This window comes from Lissotriton helveticus, chromosome 7, assembly GCF_964261635.1.
Source record: "Lissotriton helveticus chromosome 7, aLisHel1.1, whole genome shotgun sequence".
Classification (NCBI taxonomy): domain Eukaryota; kingdom Metazoa; phylum Chordata; class Amphibia; order Caudata; family Salamandridae; genus Lissotriton; species Lissotriton helveticus.
In genome coordinates, this window is record NC_136068.1 from 199,444,515 (window position 1) to 199,457,553 (window position 13,039).

General features: G+C 46.4%; 1 protein-coding gene across 1 annotated transcript in view; it reads left to right on the top strand.

The window, feature by feature from the left end:
* Positions 1 to 12,539, top strand: part of OSER1 (oxidative stress responsive serine rich 1) — a 39,395-nt gene extending 26,856 nt beyond the window's left edge. The window contains exon 4 of the mRNA XM_078651947.1: positions 11,050 to 12,539. Coding sequence (XP_078508073.1) covers positions 11,050 to 11,731 — 682 coding nt within the window. The 3' untranslated portion in view covers positions 11,732 to 12,539. The remainder of the gene's footprint in view (positions 1 to 11,049) is intronic.
* The last annotated feature ends 500 nt before the right edge of the window (positions 12,540 to 13,039 follow it).

The following is a 13,039-nucleotide window of genomic DNA, read 5'->3' on the forward strand; positions in this document are numbered from 1 at the left end:
CACCGAATCCGTACGCGGTACTGAAGATTGAAAGCCTTTTGAGGTTAGGCTTTGACACAGGGAGCTCTGGCATCTCACACAACAGATAACCATCGTACTCCAAAGATCACACCAAGACCTGCCGACGGCCTATGAGCCCGATTCACAAGCAGTGCACCATTTACGGCAGACAGCCATCCACAAAAAACCTTTTATTTTTAAGTCATGTGAAATTTTGTCCTCCTATTATAGGTTGCGGCGTACCCAGAATCAACGAAATAACAGTCCTGTTAGAATAGCCACATGAGATTCAAGGAACATAGTTATTAGAATGCGGTGCTGAATATTTTTAAACCTGTTTTTCACATAACCATGGTTTACAAACTTCTAAAGGTTGCGGTGTACATACTGGAAAGTCGACACTTAATTGAAACAATAAGGGAACTGCTGCAGGAAGGCCTATGCCAGCATCGGAAAAAAATACAATTTTGAAGAAGTCTAAGTGCTATAAATTCAAATGGAGGCGATCTGAAAACGTAGTCAGGCTGCACGGCTAGTTAACAGGTGCCGCCTTATCTTGGAGTAACAGGCTCATCCAGGTGTACCTGGTAAATGGTATCAATAGATACCAAAATGAATGCAAAGTTTTATTTAGAGGCGATTGTTAACTATTATCTTCATTAAGTGTGTTATTATTTCTAAATGAATCCAAGTACTCTGCGGTCGCAAGGTAAGCTGGCATAGAGCAACATCGCCATCTTGCGGTCATTCGAAGTAAAGCCTCTGGCAGCAGTATCACTAAAATTCATGAGTAATTCACAAGTGCAGTTTTTATTATCAAAAGGAATACAACCATCGATAGAAAGGAAGAGGCGTTGGATTCAGGTAACTGCTCTTGAATCGTAACACAGAGGGAACAAAACGTTTAATAATTTACTCCGCCTCACTGAAGAATAGATTCCCTTCGCTTTAGAGGCGATAATCAATAGCATTTTTTTTACGTGGGATCAGTAGCTCGGTAATTTGTTCGTGTTTGCAAGCTCCCCTCTCAATCCCTTTTCTTACATTGCAAGTGGTCAGGGATTTACTTCAGTAAAGGGCTGGAGTAGCTTCCTTTCTAGGTGGGGAAAGGTAATGGTGCACACCAAATTTCGTATTAGTGCAGGGGAAGAGGTTTTTCTGTGTTGGCTTTACGCATAACATAACCCGGGAAAGCTTTCGCTGCGGATAAAAGAAGACAAAATGTGTATTTGTACGACAGGCTGCATTTCCCCACAAGAATAGCCCCCACCCCCCAACACCACCCGCTGGTGAAAGAGCAGATGATCCCCGTCCTAAGCATCCCTTGGCATGTTTGTGACCCTCCGAGCTCACACGCGTCTGTCTCCGCTAATGAAATCAGTGGCACGCGGGCATTGTTTGACTGGCTGCTTCCCCAGCAGAGAATGTGTGTGGCCTTGCGCACAGACCAGCCCAGCCTGCAAGTCGGCAAGAAGAAACCCGTTGTACAGTTTTCAATCCTTCCAAAACTCTAATGTGTATTCCAAAATCTATGTTTATTTTTATCAGAACATCTGTCTGTCCGCGGGTAAATGTGCGCTGATATTGTCGCCGGTCCCATCGTGATAATGTAGACTCTCGAATATTAACAACCATTAGGGCCTTTGAAAGAACACCATGCTTTCGTTTTTTTTTTTTTTTTTTTTTTTTTTTTTTTTTTTATCGAATCAGTCATTGATACGAATGTCAGGATGAGAAATGGAAAGGAAGGGATTCTCATGAATTGTCCTATTGTAGACATTTAAAGAACTATGAAGCAATTGAGCCCTGGTGGTGTGAATGAATGTAGTCAAAAGATTATAAAGGAAAACTATGTAAACACGGTAATGCAATTTTCTAACTACTTTCCATGTGACTCAGTGCATGTTTTAATAATTTCAGACTCACTTGCAAACAGCGCATGTTATGGAATATACACAATAGGTTCTGACTTAAATGTAAGGCAGATGCTGCAGCCCGCTCATATACTTAACGCTGTGACTTTCGCTGGAGACTGGCGTTAGCCACAAGACAATAGTGGCTAATTTCAGCTGTGTGCATGCGAAACCCAATACACATCCATAGCTTATTTCTGTGCTCTGGCAGGGGTCACAGCGGGTGCCCGGCTCTGCAGGGTCTCGGCCTTTGATGTTGTCCAATCCTCCCTCTGTAGTATCCGCACCAGCTGTGAGGCTTCACCACACGGTGCTGTATCATCATAAACCAGGGGCAGACATGCCTTGCCGGCCCTGCTGCGGCTGGCTCGCAGGCTCCTTGTGTCCGCGCGCAGATCACTGCTCTGACCTCGTCAGAGCCAGTCGCTCCACCCGCTGCGTGGCTCCTCCTGAGTGCACCCGGTCTCCCTGCTGCCGCCGCCCCTGAGGCTGTGACCCCTGTTTCTCCGTTTTTCGTTCATTCTCTGTGCCAGCAGTTGTTTTCTCCCAGTGTGGTGCCCCTGACTGAGTGATTTTTGTCGTTTTCCGCTTTTCCCGCCGTTGCACCCCGCTCCCTGCCGCTGCTCCCCTGCGGCCCGCCCCCTTTTCTCTTGGACCCTCTCTCCTTCCCATTCGCCACCCCGCTCCCGCCTCCCAGCTGCTCCTCCCCCCCCCCACTCTCCATTTATGGCAGAGTCCGCACGTACGCGCAGCGTTCACGCGCAACGGGCGCGCCGATTGTGCGCCAAAGGCAAGCCAGTCTGCGCCCAGCGCCAGGAACCCTGGATCCCGACGATGCCAACGCACCCGACGAACCTACGACGCCGCCACCCTCTGCGCACTCAACACTGGCCGGAACCCCGCCTGCCACCTGGCCACCCCGAAACGCACCCACGGACCCTTCACCTGCCAAGAAAGCAAATTCACCTGCAGCCATCCCGGGCCGGCACCCGCCAAGCCTACCACCAGCAAGAATCACCTCAAGTGCATCCTGCTCAACACCCGCTCAGTCCACAGACACGCAGTCGAACTCTGGAGCCTCCTATACACTACTGCACCCGACGCCGCCTTCCTCATGGAAACCTGGATGAACGCCTCCTCAGCCCCGGACATCGCCGTAGCCATCCCCGACGGATACAAGATCACCCGAAGGGACCGCACCAACCAAACCGGAGGAGGCATCGCCATTGTCCACAGAAACACAATCCGCATCACAACCAACTCGGAAGACACCCTCACAGCCGCCGAACACCTGCACTTCCAGAAACTCACCGACCCCCCCCCCCCCTCCCCCCAGAACCACCCTCCGAGGCACCGTAATCTACAGACCCCCGGGACCACGCACTCAATTCAGCGAAGCCATCGCAGACTTCATTAGCCCACACGCCCTCACCTCCCCAGACTACATCCTCCTAGGAGACCTCAACTTCCACCTGGAGAACAACAATGACAGCAACACCACCACCCTGCTGGACAACCTCGGACTCAAGCAACTGGTGAACACCCCCCCCACTACGCCGGCCACACGCTTGACCCCGTCTTCTCCTCCAGCAAGTACATCTCCTAGGCTTCAGCCACTCCACCGGACTCCACTGGACAGACCACAGCTGCGTCCACTTCTCCTTCAGGAAAACCATGACCCTCCACCACCCGCAACAGGCCCCCCGCAGAAGCTGGAGCAAGATCACCGCCGACCAGCTCACCACCTCCCTCAGCCAGAACCCTCCCACCATCACGACGGACCCCAACGATGCGGCCCGCAACCTCGCACAATGGCTCGCCAACTGCGCCGACGAACTCGCACCACTGAGGAAATCACCCAGCAGACCCCACAGCAAGAAAGCCTCGTGGTTTACCGACGTCCTCATAAACTCGAAGAAAACCTGCCGCTCCCTGGAGAAACCTGGCGCCATGATCAGACAACAGAGAACATGACCGCCCTCGAACGCCACCCGCAAGCACCACCAACTGATCCGCACCACCAAGAGAACTACTTGCAAACAACGTCTGGACAACAACACCCACAACAGCAAAGAACTCTTCAGCATCGTCAAAGAGCTCTCCAACCCCACCGCCTGCAACAACGACATCACACCCTCGCAAGAACTCTGCGACTCACTCGCCTCATTCTTTCACCGCAAGATCGCCGACATTCACAACCGCTTCGGAGCACAGACCACGCACACAACCACCGAACCAGCGCATCCAACCGCCACCCTCCGCACCTGGACCAAGGTCACCACCGAAGATACCGCCCGCACAATGAGCACCATCCACTCCGGCTCCCCCCCAACCCATGCCCACACCACATCTTCAACAAAGCGGACTCCCATCATTGCACCCCAGCTCCGGGACGTCATCAACAGCTCCATCACATCCGCCACCTTCCCGGAGAGCTGGAAACACGCAGAAATCGGCGCCCTCCTGAAAAAAACCACCACGGACCTCAAGAACTTCCGACCCATCTCGCTCCTCCCTTTTCCTGCCAAAGTCATTGAGAAGATGGTCAACAAACAACTCTCCGCCTTCCTCGAGGCAAACTGATCCCTCGACCCGTCACAATCCGGTTTCCTAGCAAACCACAGCACCGAGACCGCCCTCATAGCAGCTACCGACGACATCAGGTCAATGCTCGACAACGGGGAAACCACCGCCCTCCTCCTCCTGGACCTCTCAGCAGCCTTCGACACGGTATGCCATCACACCCTGATACAACGCCTCAGCGACACCGGAATCCAAGGCGTGGCCCTGGAGTGGATCATCTCGTTCCTCGCCGGAAGAACCCAGAGAGTCCGCCTCCCCCCGGTCCGCGGCTACCGAAGTCATCTGCGGCGTCCCACAGGGCTCCTCGCTCAGCCCCACCCTCTTCAACATTTACATGAGCCCCATTGCACGCAAACACAACCTCAACATCTCCTACGCCGACGACACACAGCTGATCCTCTCCCTCACCAACGACCCGGACACCGCCAGAGCCAGCCTCCAGGAAGGGATAAGAGACGTCGCGGAATGGATGAAGCTCAGCCGTCTAAAGCTTAACTCGGACAAGACGGAAGTCCTCTGCCTGGGACGACTCCTGGTGGCCACCCGCCCTGGGCACCGCCCCCAAACCCACAGACCACGCACACAACCTGGGCTTCATCCTGGACTCCTCCCTCACGATGACCAAGCAAGTCAACGCCGTCTCAGCATCCTGCTTCAACACCCTGCGCATGCTCCGAAAAATCTTCTGATGGATCCCCACCGCAACCAGGAAGACGGTCACCTAAGCCCTCATCACCAGCCGCCTGGACTACGGAAACACCCTCTACGCCGGAACCACAGCTAAACTCCAGAAAAGACTACAGCGCATACAGAACGCCTCGGCAAGACTCATCCTGGACATCCCCCGCCACAGCCACATCTCTGCCCATTTGAAACATCTGCACTGGCTCCCCGTCAGCAAGAGAATCACATTCCGACTCCTCACCCACGCACACAAGGCTCTCCACGACGCGGACCCCAGCTACCTCAACAACCGCCTCGTACTCTACACACCAACCCGCCAGCTCCGGTCCGCCAGCCTCCCCCTCGCCACCATCCCATGAATTCGCAAAGCCACCGCCGGAGGAAGATCCTTCTCATATCTGGCAGCCAAGACATGGAACTCCCTCCCCACCCACCTGCGGCTGACCCAGGACCATCTCGCCTTCAGGAAACCCCTCAAGACCTGGCTGTTCGAGCAGTAGCGACCTCCCTCCCCTAGCGCCTTGAGACCCTTACGGGTGAGTAGCGCGCTCTACAAATTCCTTGACTGATTGCTCCAGTTCTGAACAAGCATTAAAAATGCAATAGTTGTTCTCGTCTTGTATTAACTTAAAGCCATTTGCTTTGCTATACAATTTCATTAGCAAAGCAAATGGCTTTAACTTAATCAAAGGCGAGACCTATTGCATTTTCAATGCTTGTTCATTGTGCAGCGACCTCTTATACTGTACCTCATGGAACCTGGGGACATTTGTTTGCTGTTCACACCCCCTTTACTCACATATGCCAGACTTTGCTGGCAATTTTATGTGCTTAAATCAGCAACGTGTGAATAGCGACAAAGCTAAGATTGTATGGGTATGATTTGCCTCCTAAATCCCCCTCAGTCATCCACTTGAAAAATGAATGTTTAACTAATACGCCTCAAATTCACTGCAGGTTATTCACGGTGCTACGCTCCCTCTGATTCTCTAAGTCGGGATTCTCTTGAGTCAGGATCTCAGAATTCTCGCTCACAAGATTATTGTGCACCTAACTTCATCTTGGGTATTCAGAAAACTCTGTGAATTGGTCCCTGTGAGTTTAAGTAGGGAACATGCTTGCGATTTAGGAGTAAATTGGCTAGTATTCTAAACAAATTTGGTACAACAATGCCTGTTGATCACTTGCTTTGCCATGTAGCTGTCACCAATGCATTTTAGTCTCAAAATTTAAGGCTTGAGTACTATTTTGCACCCGAGTGGCCTGTGGGGTTAAACTTTTGGCTGCTAGACTTTGTCATTCACGCAAACCGTTTCATGTGGATTTTGAGCTTGTATCCTTCCAAGCCTTTGTTTGCATAAATCCATAGGCGGAAGAAATTTATGTCCATTGGGTAAATGCTGATATGATTGTTTTCTGTCTGACCTGGAACAAACGCACAGTAAATTGTGGTTAATTTGAGTCCGCGGTTGCAGATGGGGCCCACAACCACTCATGTTTTTTGGGGGATTGGCACTTACTTTTCCTCATGAAATTTTGACCCAGAACAAGAGCTCGAAAAACACAAAAGGAGGAAAAGAGGAGGTAGAGAAAGATAACAATGGCAAAGGGAAAAAGCATTTGCAATGCAATAGCTCTTGGATTTACGCGAGTTTAAGCTATTGGCATTGTAAATGACAATGTCTAATGACAATGCCTTTATTCATGTTTTGAAAACAAAAATATAAGGCATTGTCATTTACAATGTCAACAGCTCAAACGCGCGTAAATGCGAGAACGATTGCATTGCAAATGCTTGTTATTGCTATATACTGTCGTCGTGTGCCACTAGAGGGTGCCAAAGGACCACTTATAACCATTGTACACTCTCACTAGGCTTGCCTGCAAGCAGATATTGTTTTGGCAAATACATCTTTAAATATAGAGTGGCTAAATAAATTGATTCGAAAACCAGCATTGGCAAAGCCAGTAGTTTTCACTTTGCCAGTGGTTTGTGGTACTCTCCATCGGCCTTGCTAATTCCAGATACTTTTATAATATACCAGCTTTGACAAAGTCAGTAGCCGGCTCAAAGTTTAGAAAACTTTGTTTTCTATACCTTAATGATGACCACCACTGTGCCACATTTTTTTTATACTTTCATACGCTCACGATGAACCTTGTGCTGCGTCATGCAATGTTTTATTGTCAGGTTGGTATGGTTTCCTGATAGAAGGTATGGTAAGTGTAGAAGGGACTGATCACCTCTTTCAACATGACGTTTAAATCCTGTTGGAAATTCAGTTGCAAATTATGATTTTAAAGTCCACCAATGAAACTTGGGAAAGTTTGGATCCAAAACATTTAGGAATGACCACAATTGACTACATCTTTTTATGCAGCCTTCTTACTCAGAAAATAGTTAATTTTGAAGTAAAATCACATGAAATGCGCCACACATTGCTGCAGGTTGAATTAAATAGTACCATCATACAAAGGGAACAAGCGGCTATAGTATCTCATTCAATAGGGACTGAGGAACATACATTAGTTAGAAGGTTAAAATGGAACAAGCACCACATCACTTTATTCGATGCATAGAAAGAAAAACAAGAGTGTTAAGGTAAGCATCCTGGAAACCAACCTAGTGTGGATACCTGGACGAGGTGGATTTGTGCTCTAAAATCTACACTTATCATCAACAACAAAGTTAGCCCACACGGACTGAAGACGAACACCTCGCAACTCTGACATAACACAAAACTAAATCTAATAATACGTAACCTAAAGAGGGCTAAAAGAGTGCATAGGATTGTAGGAACCCAAGAAACAAGGGAAAAGTGTAAAGATCTATCCAAAAAGCGCTGACATCTGCTATGGTCTCTCAAACAAAATAAAATAGATAAAGACAGGACACCGATACACGAGCTCTCAAAACCGCACAAACGTCTGCTTTGGCAATACATAGTCAGCCTGGAGAAAGGTAAAGTAGATAGGCGCAATTCCGTGACACGTTTGTACAATCTACATAGAAAAGGAAGGCTGCATTGACCTTGGAAGCACCAGGGTTCGCCCCATGGCCAGCTCAAACATAGACGAGGAGGTCTCAATAAACACATACTGGTGGCTTAGGGGTTTGTGGGTCTTGAAAGCCCAGAAGTAGGCAGGATACTGGTGTATTTTCTTTTGTTAATTGCTGAGTTCTGTGTGCTGTTGAGTAGGGGGGTGTTTTAATGTCGGGAACAGGTCCAAGTACATGATAGGGTAGATGACTGGGTAAGTGTGAGCATCATGTCTGATGTCCTTTTCTGAAAAATCAGGGATTATAAGGTCCTTGAATCATGTAGTGACACATTATTTTGAGTGCCTTTGGTCTAGTTGCCTTGTTTCTGTCGGCAAAGAGTGTTAAGTCCTCTGCTGTGTATGTTAGTGGTGCCTTTCTTTGTAGTGTATAATGCCAGAGTAAACAGTTCTGGAAGAGGACCGGGATGATTCTATGGGCGATTGGTTCCTGACGCCCTGTGAGGAAGTCGTACTCTCAGGTCTTCTGTGACAATATATGCACCTGTACACACCACATCGGTGTTTGTCTTATGGAAGTATAATTCTTACACCAATTAGATTTTCAGTGGTATTCGGTGGAATATTGCTGTTGTGTAGATATTCTCACTAATTGGAATAATTTCCTAGGCATTGTCTTCCATGAATAAAAACAGAACAATGAGGTTTAGGCAACCGAGCTAGAAGCTGATCAAGCACTGAAAAGAAGGTATTTGGGTGCTCAACCATCTTCAAAAGCAGAATAGAAACGTGTAAAGCATGTGTTTTGTCTAAATGGTTATTGTTTTGCACTGTTAAACTAAGCTGCAGATCTCATTAATACTGGCTGATGTATTTGAAACGCCAGGACACTGAGAATTTTTTGGGTGCGTGTCTGTCTCCCTTAGGACATAATGTGTGTAATGTTGAAATAAATTGTCATTTGTATGCTCCTATTAGTGGTGTAGCCACTGGGTCACTTAAATTTAAGGCATGAAAGGAGAATAGTAGTGGTAAACTTGGCTTGGGCTCCTGAGAGCTCTGGTTTAACATTTTTTTTATTTTAAAAGCCAATGACTAGGATCGTTAGGAGAGTCTCCAGACATGTGATCATCTTTATCATGACCAAGATTGCGTATAGAATTTCACAAATGAAAGGAGCAAAAATAAGGGCATGGAAGTATCCTTTTATCCCTGTGGTGACATCATGTCCTACAGCTGTCTTTGTTTTTATTTTTTATTTTTTTTAATAGTTTTTTTCCTGTACCTCTCCACTGTTGTGAGTCTGTAGAGGTGGTAGCTGCTACCTTAGAATTTCTAATGGGCTCTTTAAACTAGATCTGCCTCACCGAGGCTCAACTGCCGCAGTGAGAGCTGGGAAGGAATAGGCAAGAGTTCGCAGCTTGCCTAAACTAAAAACAAACATGGCAAGGGGACTTTATCCCCCCCCACCAGCAGTGCGCAGAGAGGTGCATTTGCAGAGTGGTGGAAAAAGAGGCTTGGCCTCCGACCACCTCTCAACAATCCAGCTGTGTGTGGCTTACTGGAGGTAACAGGTGGGTTAGTTGCCCCCCCCCCCCCCCAGGACTCTCAGCAACGAAGGGGACTTCATCCTCCAACCAAGAGCGTGGCGGGAGGTGCATTTGCAGAGTTGAGGAGAAAGGGCACAGGGCCTCAGCGAGATGCCGGCTTCCTAGAATAAAAAAAAACGGTTGAAGTGTTGGCAGCAAATTAGATTACAGCATGGGGACTGTCGGATCCGCAGGTAATACTCCTCCCTATATAAACCATTTTTCCCCCAGTTAATATATCTCCCAAACTACTGAACGGATTTACACCAATTCGCAAAAAGCGCAATCTGCGTACCAATATCTAGTTTCCTGCCCAATTTGGTGTAATTCCGAGCAGCGGTTTGGGCTGCAGACGTGTTCCAAGGTCCTATGGGAATTACCATGGAGTAGACCCTTTTTTTTTTTTTTTTTCTCAGCCCCCGTTTGATGAACCACCCTAAAACTTTCCAGACCGTGCCTGGAGTACTGGGCACAGTTTTTGGGAAAATGTCATTGAGATTCATCAACTGGCGACCAAAGATATAGGCACTGCAAATCACCTTCTTGATAAAAACTCTGTCCTAACTATAACTACCTACTGGCGACCGCCAGTAGGATTTATATTATATATATTCTCTCATCCGTTGGAACTAAGCAGTGAAACATCGATTTATTCTGTCTCCGAAGCAAAAGAATTCCTATTTTGTTCCCTATATGCTGAAGCTGACTCAAGAGGGAAGTTTTCATTGGTTTAAGTTGCAGCCTTTATGTCAGTGATTGACTCAGAAATTGACTCCAATGGCTTGTAAGAGTTTTGTATTGTTTAAGAAGGTGCATACAGCTTTACATAGAAGCAAAACCGGATTCTAGTTTTAAGTTGGCTAACAAGCTACACAACTCTCGAATACAATACAGTGGTCATGTAGTTTGATAGGGTTCTCAATTTTATGTGGGGGTCTAAGCTCAAAAATAGGTGGATTGTTTTTCAACATGGCAGCATTTGTGCACGTAATTCAGTGCATTAGCAGAAGGATTTCAACTAGTCTATTAAGTGTGTACATCATTTACAATAGCAGTAAATCACATTCAAGATGGGATCTCAGGCAAATGTATATTGTTTAATAGCATTTTGGGCGAGGTGGGGGCGTCAATATGCCACGATCTGTTCGCATGCACAACAGATCTAAAAGTGCTGTCTTCATTGGGATTCAATAGTTCTATAAAGTTTGTCTTCAGAGACCTGAATGTCACTGAGTTCACTAATAACTTTAATTTCAATCTCTTATTATTCCAACTTGTAGGTCGACAAGAAAGAGTTCAAGAGGAACAGTCCGAACACAACGTAGAAGGCGCTCCAAGTCTCCAATTCTGCATCCTCCTAAGTTTACACACTGTAGTTCGAAAACCTCCATGTCTGGCACACTACTGAAACATAAGCTCCAAATAGAAACTCTAGATGGTGGTGTTTGTCTAGGAAATTCTGCCAAAAAAGAACCCCCTGCCACTCTTGAAGTCCTTGCTAGCGGAAAATGTGATGAACGCCCAGAAGAATCTGCTCCAGAACCAACTTCAGACACTAATGTTGCTAATCAAAATTCTGCCATTTCATTGGTTTCTGAATCGAGCCTGAAGCCAAGCCAGCCTTCGGATTTCCGATTAGTGTCCAAATCCAGTGCAGCTAAAAAGTGTACTTGCAAAGGTAAAGAATGCCAGTGTAAAAACTGGCAGAATATGGAAGTGTACTCCTTTTCTGGTTTACGGAACATTATTTCTGAATGTGAGAAGAGCGTGGACTATTCACAGTCTCTGCAAAATAGAATCCAGATTTCAAGCACAGGATCATCTGGATCACTACGCTCTTGTTCAGAACAAGCAAGGGCATCTGTGGATGACGTAACTATAGAGGACCTTTCTGGTTACATGGAATATTACTTTTTTATTCCCAAGGAAATGTCCTACATGGCTGAAATGATGTACACTTAATAAGTTATCGTTGTGCTGGTTTGACAAGACCTCTTGTAGGTACAGCAGTTACAAGGTCCCCAGCATTGGGCATCATTCTTAAGATGAGGCTGCTTATTAGGCAGGTTTGCTTGTAATTAAAGATAATTGGTAAATCTCACATCGCATAAAGTAACTTGCCTTTGTTTAACTCCAAGAATGCAAAGCAGTGGCTACGGGGTAGGGTTACAATGTGAGGAAGTTGCTTTAGTAAAATACTCCTTTATTAAAATTGCTTTTTTGGCTCTTAATAAATCTTTATTAATGGGTTGATTTCCTTGGAGTACATTGTTTTGAAAATGTATGCATTTGTCAAAGGATAGATTTTCATTACTCTTTGATCACCTCTCAGCTACATGTAATGAAACTTGAACTGGACACCCTAACTTGCAAAATGTTCCATCTGTTAGCAAATTGTAATAATTCATTTTTTTCTGTTAAGGTTGCATGCAAACAGTTGTTGTTTGTCAGTTGGATTACTTGTACATCAAATGAATTGAATGAACAGTATAGCTAATGCGTTACATTTGATAGTCAGTAGGTTTAGATAATTCCTGAAAGGAATCTGGATTGGCAAGTCTGTTTTCTTTGAGATCAAAACTTATTTCTTTGGCCAAAGTTTGTTGTGCAAAATCTTTGGTAATACAATACAGTATTAGCTTTCTTCTACCTAAGAATGGTGGAAAGCTGACGATGTTTGTGCACTGCTAATCAAATTGTCGACTTTCGGTCGTGTTGAGGGGAAAATGTAATTGTTGAAATTCAAAACATTAAAGTGTTTACATAACTGCGTAAGTGCATAATTTACTATAATGTCAAATGATTATTATAACTTCACAACCCCCCCCCCATACAGACACCCACCAAGAAATGTGCACACACCCCAGATACACACACATACACCAAGATCATGCATGCTTCCTAACACTTGCTTGCTCAGCAGGCACGCCAAGGCAGTCTGTAAAGTGCTGGATAACTCTGGATGGACCTGTTTTTCCTCATTGAAACATTACTGCTTACAGCATTAACACTGGGCATCCCTGCTGCCATCTCCGTTGGAAACCAGGTTGTCAGACACGTCTTACAACACAGGCCCAGGGGAGAAATCCCCATAATTTTTCAGGTGCACTACATACACAGAAGCTGGAACTAACTACATGGGGTAGCTCAACTGTAAAATACAAATCACAGGAAAACCTGGTCTACCGTCCCCAGGACCATGAGCCAATTACACAAGGAACATTACGGATTTCATTGCCCCACTAGTCCTCACTCCAGTGCATTCATCCT